The following is an 8,379-nucleotide window of genomic DNA, read 5'->3' as shown; positions in this document are numbered from 1 at the left end:
TATGATCTCTTCAGCGATTCTTAATCAGACAATAAATCACATCACCCTAACCTTGGAAGTTAGCCCCAAATGGATCAAGTTTTCCTCCTTTTTCTTTTCCAATCTCAAAAGGCAGTTATTGGAGTAGATTAGTCTATGGTTCAAATCTGTATTAGTTAGAGGCTTTTATCCCGGTGTGAGGTCCAACCTGAGATTAGGTACTCGTGGATTTTTTCTCAGGCACATCATTCGATTTGGCTTACATGTGGTGTGGCTGCCACATACTTAATCTGTTAGCAGTTAACAGGATTCTTAATGCCAGGAAGTGATCTAAGACTAGAGTGGCACAATACAAAGTTCAGAGGCTAAAAGATTGGCAAAGCTAAAGTAAGAAAAGTATAATTTAACCTTTAATATTCAATAAGGAAAAAAAAAAAGAGAAAGAGAACATACTGGAACTCGAGCAAAAATGTCACTGAATACATCACAATCTCAACCAGTGACACTACGCGAGAGAACTTAAAGTAGGTCTACGGCTACTGGAGCTAGAAAATTACAGTGCAAATTTGGAGAAAAACTATTTAACTTTTATCGTCATGCACAATCGTGCAGGTTTCTATTGCCTAAATCTAATATTTTATACGCATATTCTTAGCACAGGGATGTTCACATCGACCAAGTACTTGAGAAAGAAAATACACTGTAGACATGGTACAAGACCCAGAAAGTTACCTCACTTCAGAAAAGGGATTTTCAGGCCGTTGACCCAAATGTGTCAAGGATTTCACTATCTCCTTTGTTGTGTCTTCAACTAGGCACTCCCAAACCTGCTCAACTTCGCCTGAGGGAATCTACAATTTCCACCGTATTTTAGCAGGCAACCGTTTTTATGATCGGCATGAGTTGAAGATTTCACCCCGCATTACATCAATCGGCATGTGATCATGAGTGTATCGCTCGGGTCCTTGATAGACACCCGTTCTCTCCAAAATACCAACCCCCTCATCCCTACCATATCTTGATGCATAAAGCTTCAGATATTCAATGTCCTAATTGTCATCCGAAACCGATTTCATTAACATATCCAAAGTAAAACAAAATGAGTGAGCTGCCAAAATAAACGAACTATGTAACAGGCTATTCAGCTAAATTTTTTATCCAAGTAGAACTTGGCAACTTGAATTTCGAGCTATTTATTGATGAATACAGAATCAATTGTTTGTGCTTAACACAAAACAGAATAATATAGCGAAGGGACTTTTTCCCCCCACTTCTGTATTTCGCATTAAATCTGTCAATCTGATGACTACATGGTTCAAAATTTAAATGCTATAATTCGCATACAGAAAGCTATGTCTTAACTCGTAGGGTAAAAAACTTAGCATTAATGAGAAATTAAAATTACCTGCAAACCACTAAGAAGACGCTCTAGTCTTACTGAAGCAACTGGCTGATGTGAAGATGAGAAAACCTCCCCAGGGTAGAAAAGCACTCCATCTCCAGGAGGAAGGCCCCGCCTAAATCTTATCTACTCAGATTATGAATATAGATTTGTTAGGAAAGCATGCTACATGTTCAGCACTTAGAGGTTCCGCAGCTATGCAGGTATAGTTTACCTCTGCACTGGGAACTGTTGCCTTCTCATAACAGTTCGCACCCCAGTAAAGAAATCCTGTCCCGCCTTCTTTCCATACACGCCACATCACAGCACGATGTTGCGTACCTCGCATCCCAAGGTGCCAATTTGGATGGGGATCAGCTGGCCCCATGCACACGTATGTCCACCATTCCTGCCAGAAAGGTAAATTTTTTTCTGAGCAGAGAACTATGCAGAAGGAATTGAATCTTTAGACCACAGGAGGATGGCAACCATTTTAAAAAGAACTCATATAGAATATTCACTGATGGTTGAATCAAGATGCAATACAGAAGAACGAACATAAATATTTCACCAATCGAGAATCTTTAAAACCTTTACTTCTAATGTCACCAACTCAATCCATATACTATTATCTCCAGGAGTCTTCAAAGAACTCTAAACAGAATCTGAAGCAATAATTTAATTGACCGAACATCACTAGCAAAACTGAGAGAGTGTGAAGAAGTCACAGCACCATAACAGAATGGTACATATTTACAGTGGTCATGCAAACAGAAACCAAATACAAAGCCATGAATGTATTTAGCAAAAGTCCAATATTAAACAGGTGATCAACCGTGAACGTACAATTTCATAGAAATTGATCCTCAAATCTGAAGTCATAAATAGAGTATGACTTTAAATACATTTTAGGCAGATAACCATTACCTCACCATTCTCTGTTTGTAGTTCGCCAATTATATCCTTGGCCAGATCCTCTCGATTTCCAAGCACCCATTCACTGTACAATTAAAGTAAGGAGCAAATATTCTTTGATGCTAAATAACTGAGCATAGATAGTAGAAAGTTGATTGCAAGACTGGATGAAGAACGTCAAAGCAACAAGATATAAGTTTGTGTTTATTGTTATAGTCCTACACCGTCAAATCACCTTCAAGCAGTTTTAATTTATAAGAGGCTACCAAGGCTTATCTCTGATGCTGGGTTGAGGATTTGGGTAACTTTTTCCAGGGAAAAATGGTTGCTTTTCTCATGCATAACGCTTAAGTATATTGGATGGGTAACTATTTGTTGTAACCAAAAGATGAATTTATGAGAGGCTACAAAAAAATAGTTTCAAACGACAAGCACCTGGCCTGTGAAATATATTATGAGCTCATCTCCCATTCTTCTCATGATTGCTACAACATCACATGGATTATATTTATCTAACTCCCTCTACTTCCAATTAGGGTATTACCTTGTGCAATAAATTTGAGTATGCGGGCGCAAGAAATTCGGAACCTTCACAAATGCTTCAAAAGTAGTGGGTGCAAGAGGTGCATCACTAGGTCCTGCATAAATAACCAATAAAAAATTAATTCATGATTTGTTAATAGTGTATTCATATGGAAAACTCTGGATCATATCCTCAATAATGATGAGGATGAGGTCCAAGTACTGCTCAAGAAAACTCTAAAACAATCTGTGTATCGTCAAATTATTAATCTAGCAGGGAAAATTGTGTGTAATCACTTGGAGCAATATAATCTGAGCTTACAGAAGAATGAATAGGCCGAACTAAAGTAGGAGCATGTCTCATACCACAGTAGTATGTTGTCAATACACGAGCATCAGGAGCATAAGCATGAATCTCACTAGCCATACTGCGAACAGAATCATAATGTTCCAAATTCAATGGCTGCCATTAAAAGTTTGAAGTTATCAGCTTTTTGAAAGAGTCACACAAAAATGCAGTAGACCTCCGGGCAATCAGTCTAATAGACTTATTGGATGGAATTATTTACAACAGTCAATTTGATCGCTGAACTATAGCTTCAAATTTGACCCCAATCACCAAAAGTTTCAACACTGGTTTGTTTCAAATTCAACTACTACTTTTACAGTTAGCGGGTTTGCAAATACAGCATAATTGCAAAGTATAGCTATGAAATAATTGTTAAATCTCTATCATGAATATTATTTCCCAACATAGTACAGATAGTATAGAATGGGTCACATTTGGGTGACTGGACACATAAATACCTCATCCCACAGGTAAAAGTACGCTTTTCTCCAGTGTGTCTTTGTCCTCAAAATATCAACTTCTCTTTGCAAGTAATCTTTCGCAGAATCACCACTGTGGCACATCAACAAGTTGGTGGAAGTTCATCAGTTTCCATCTCAAACATACCTGACAGAAGTGAATGGAGGAAACTGAGAATTTTACCCAAAGACAGCTCTATATGGTACAGCATAAGCTGCTAGTCTTGGATCCGAAAAATATTCATCTGACTTTGGATGATCCGCTATAGGAATAAAAAAGTAAGCTAATATCAGATTGAGCAAGCAACAGAAAGCAATATCCCATCAGAAAGTTAAAAAAATCAGAACAGTCATCACGTATTGCTGCATTTGCATTGCAATAACATAGAATCAGGTGTGTTTGGGAGTGATGGTAGAATGAGTGATTTTGAAAAAGGAGATTTAAGTATAATCAGGTATGTTTGGGAGTGACGGTAGAATGAGTGATTTTGAAAAAGGAGATTTAAGTATAATTGATTTTTCAAAATCACCATCCAAGTGATACCTTAAAAACCAACTTAAAGTTATTTTAAACTTTCCTAAAATCAAAATTTTAATTTTCCATGATCAATGAAAAGGGAAGTGATTTAGACATGGCAAAAGTGATTTTGGTCATGTCACAATTCCTAGGTTGTTTCATCATAGTACCTGGCCATGGGCAGGTGTATGTTAAAACACGCATGCCATCACCCCATCTGCAGAAATAAGGACTGATTCTATATTGAAGAAGCCATTTAAAATGTTGATCCAATGCCTCAAACCACTCATCAGTACCATGTTCAACGCCGAAACGATCTTCAATTACAGTATCAGATACCTAACTAATAGTTAAGACTTAAACACAAACATTTTCAGGCACGTATTCTAAATGTCTTCATTCCTCATCGGATGAAAAAAAAAAATCCCTGAACTCTGAGGCAGCAGTAATCTATAAAGAAACAATTGAAAGAAAAATATATTTCAAACATGATGGGGACTCAAACCTAAATATATATTTTTAAAAATTTATCAGAAAACTTCTATTAGTCTCCAAACAATACTTGAGTAACTTATCTTTTATATACAGCAAGGATACACCAATTACGGCAGGAAGTGAAGGAGTAGCAGGAATTGTGAAGTCCCAAACTGTCAACATTATCTTTACACGTACTGAAAGGTTTGAAAAGGCATCTTCATCCATCACATCAATTGAACCATTCTCAGAATAAAATTCAGAAAATGATGGAGAGAGAATAACTCTTTTTAAAGAAGCAGTCGCAGATTTCACTCTTTCTACCTAAAAAGACAATGTTTCATACAAGCAAATTAAATGCCGGCAAATGTGACACATGATACATCATAGTTTAAGCAAGGTTAGAATGGTAGAATCCAAACCTACCACTTCATCCAATGGCTTTTCCTCAACAGTTTCCATAATATCCAGACAGCTTTTAAGTTCCTTGTACATCTGATGCTTCTCAGCTCTGCCTAGGTACTGTGTTGAAGATCTGATGCAGTTTAGAGCATTTATCCGTGTGAGTGAAACAAAACAATAATATGAATACTCATTATGAAAAAAAAAAATCACATGTTTTTGAGTTACAGAAGGGAAAGACTTACTCTGCATCTGTCTTTATAGCGGTAATAAGGATTTCTCCCTCATATTGTCCTGGGGGTTGCATATTTGGTACATCAATAGAAACCCAAACAGCAGTAGTTTCTCTGCACCAGGATAAAACATAAAACATTATTGCAGTCCTGGACAAATAATTGACCCAACATTCTTTACACAAACATAATGTAGAAGATCCCAATTCAAGTAGTCACTACCCTGGAAGAAGGTTTATTTGACTGACTGGAAGATCAAGTGGGACAAGGGCATCTGGAACCCCCAACATGGGTACCACACGCCTTAACCTCAATGATTGTCCAACAACTAGCCTGCACACAACCACCCCTGGATGTTTATATGGGAAATAACGCATCAAACTGTGTCTGAACAATTATCTAGTGACACTAACCGGTCGCCAGATGTGGAGCATAAATCACCAGAAAAAACCTGCAAAATTCCAGCCACACCAGAAGCACACCAAGATATTTTTGGCCGCATAGCAATTTGAACACTTTCCCTCTCATTTCTAGCTGCCAAAAGATTTATCTGCAAAGATAAGATTAAACTTGAAATTTCATGGATGAAGTAAAAAAAAATTATAAAATGATCCATACACCACCATGATAAAAAAAATAAAAATAAAAATAAAAAATTCCAGAGAGTATAAGTAGTTTTCAGAAATACCACGTCCCTACGGGCAAAATTCTCACAACAAGTAGTTTAGAAATTACCACGCATCCAATACTTTGACACGATATAAGCAAACAAGGTATTTATAGTTTCTCTATATTATAGTTATAGGGAAACGTATGAATTACTAGCAGCTAGTTCAATTACTAGTTTCTGTTTTATTAGTTGGATTAGTTAAGACATTATTCTGTGAAGTACGCTTTTTCTTAACTAAGGATAAGTTCGTTTCCCATATTGTTAGTTAAGAAACAAACAGGCCGTAGGAACCAGAATGGTATCAGTCTCCAAAAGAACTCACTCACTGGGCATTTAAATTCCAATAACTCATATTTCTCGAGGTGGCATTACCCTAGCTCCCCACCCACCCACGAGCGCAAAAGTCATGGTGAATTAATCATCCAATCTTCTGGCTTCCATTAGAGGCTTCCATTAGAGGCTTCTACCCAATGAGTCTTACAATGAGGGGAAAAAAATGGGCGTGCAAGATGTAAGAAGAGTAGTTATGACTTAAGCACGGAAAATTAGATACCAATTTTATATTCTTTCGTACTTACAGGTTCTAAGCGCCTAGGCATTTCCTGAGGTCCAACATTTGCTGTGCTTGGCATGCACCACACATCCACTAGATCTGTTGTAGGAACTTCTGTGGGATCAATAGATCTTTTAGTGGGAGTTGACGTGTTTAAGCTGCCATCACTCCATCCGTAAGAAGTTCCTCCTCCTGCAACGCCCTCAACTGGGGGCACGTGAATGCCCTGAGGATTCCCTGCTGGGGATATTAACATTCATCATGTCAAACAACCAAAGTATAAGACATCAAACATCAAATTTTTACTTTAGAGCGCCCATAATCTACAATTACTTTCCAAACTTCAACTCTTCGTCGAGTTTTGAGGCAATGAAAACCCAGACAACTTGATAGTTACTACAGAATCTGACCGCTTTGTATATCGAAGAAAATCACCAATTTAAAAGCCAAACATCGAGAACTTGTTCCTGAATAAATATAAAATCTACCAAGCAATTTTCCAAAATTAATACGAATTATACTCGACGATGCTATTCGTATACTTAGTAAATCCGTGATAAGCTGATAGTGAAGTTAACATGCACCAGTACATAATATTATATGCAATAGTGGATAAACCGCCATACAAAATCAATCGATTTATAACATGGAGCTCAGGAATACATCCTAGTAACGCAAAAACAAGCAAATGACTACTTAAACTCGCGGAAAAAAGTTTGATTCTCCAGAGTTCCTTAACAATAGCAATGGTCGACGCCTAAGGCTACTTCTCATCTCTCTTTCCGCCGTTCTTTTACTTCAATTTTCGTCGAGATCGACGCGGATCGCAAATGGGAGAAAGAAATCCATTACGATTTTGGAAACCGCCATAGATCATATTCGAGACACAAGGGAAACCAATGGCAACCACTAACCGGTGCTATCCATTTTCAGAGACGCCTGTGGTAGAGAGCTTGCAGGATTCCGGCAATTGTAATTGCTTTCCAGTTAAGTTTGAGGATTTTGGAGCGAAAAATCGTGTGACAGAGAAGATCGCGCGCCGAGAGCGTAGAAGGATTGCCTTGCCAATTTTAGGAAGGAAGAAAGGCGGAGAAGCGGGTAACTGGTACATCATGCTTCACTTTATGGCCCATACTTCCATTTCCTCGCGACCCAACTCGGCGATAAGTTGTCTGATTTTTCACCTTTTTAACAACTGTAACGTAAGGTGCAAGGTGTGAAGACTCTTTTCACTTTCTCTTTTCTTTATTTTTTAGTGAACAAAAAAAAAAAAAATATATATATATATATATATATATATAGTTCATTTTTCCTTTTATATTCATTTTTTATAATTTTAATTTTTTAATTAATATTTTTTTAATCATAAATTTCCATACACCTGATTTTTCTTTCCAATTCAACAATGATAAGGGTGAGTAATTAAACTGTAACTAAAAATATAGTAATTTTTTTAATTTTTTTATCCATCTTGTATTTAACTTTTAATACACAACTTCTTTTACTATGGGATGAGACTCACAATCTCTTTTGATTGAATATATATATCATAGTTTTGGTCTATAAATATTTATTACGCATGAGATAATATATCTTGAAACATGTTATGTTGATTTTTTGTTAACATCTTTGAATTTTGATTTTAGATTATACTTTCAAATATAAAATATTATATACTGCGTTACACCACAATAGTAATAATAAATATTCTTCCATCAAAATTTAGGTACCAATCTTTTTTTTCTTTTTTGTGACATGGGTACCAATCATTTTTATTAAAAAAAAATATCACATCAACTATATTTAGGTCAACAAAAAAAAGGTTTATTACAATATAAAGTTTCTAATGTACTATTCCATATAGTAGATCGAAATGTTCGTATTCTGAACAATCAATTTATTAAAATGGTTACATTCTACTTTTCT

The 8,379-nt window shown here is 36.4% G+C and overlaps 1 protein-coding gene across 3 annotated transcripts; it reads right to left on the bottom strand.

The window, feature by feature from the left end:
* Window positions 1-367: 367 nt before the first annotated feature.
* LOC111004904 (alpha-1,6-mannosyl-glycoprotein 2-beta-N-acetylglucosaminyltransferase) lies at window positions 368-7,584 on the bottom strand. Of its 3 annotated transcripts, none has more exons than XM_022276172.2 (16): window positions 7,368-7,584; window positions 6,479-6,693; window positions 5,644-5,780; window positions 5,453-5,563; window positions 5,243-5,344; window positions 5,022-5,130; window positions 4,719-4,919; window positions 4,292-4,460; window positions 3,789-3,867; window positions 3,605-3,698; window positions 3,164-3,260; window positions 2,820-2,913; window positions 2,288-2,360; window positions 1,596-1,769; window positions 1,385-1,507; window positions 368-1,028 (listed from the first exon to the last, which is right to left on the bottom strand). In XM_022276172.2, the coding sequence occupies exons 1-16, from the start codon at window positions 7,378-7,380 to the stop codon at window positions 867-869; spliced, it is 1,953 nt and encodes a 650-aa protein (XP_022131864.1). In that variant the 5' UTR covers window positions 7,381-7,584; the 3' UTR covers window positions 368-866. The 3 variants fall into 3 exon arrangements, with proteins under 3 accessions (XP_022131864.1, XP_022131873.1, XP_087976000.1); XM_022276181.2 differs by having other exon boundaries at window positions 6,479-6,690; XM_088119874.1 differs by lacking the exon at window positions 7,368-7,584 and having other exon boundaries at window positions 5,644-5,764; window positions 6,479-6,618.
* Between the last annotated feature and the right edge of the window lie 795 nt (window positions 7,585-8,379).

This window comes from Momordica charantia (genome assembly GCF_013281855.1).
Source record: "Momordica charantia cultivar OHB3-1 chromosome 11 unlocalized genomic scaffold, Mcharantia_2.0 BLBB01000011.1, whole genome shotgun sequence".
Taxonomy (NCBI): Eukaryota; Viridiplantae; Streptophyta; class Magnoliopsida; order Cucurbitales; family Cucurbitaceae; genus Momordica; species Momordica charantia.
This window is presented reverse-complemented; position numbering and strand designations above follow the sequence as displayed.

Coding starts and splice junctions, on each gene's coding strand:
- LOC111004904 (XM_022276172.2), bottom strand. Junction 4,920..5,021: donor AAAAGCCATTGGATGAAGTG/GTAGGTTTGGAT, acceptor TTGTCTTTTTAG/GTAGAAAGAGTGAAATCTGC. Junction 1,029..1,384: donor GTCTTCTTAGTGGTTTGCAG/GTAATTTTAATT, acceptor GATGACAATTAG/GACATTGAATATCTGAAGCT.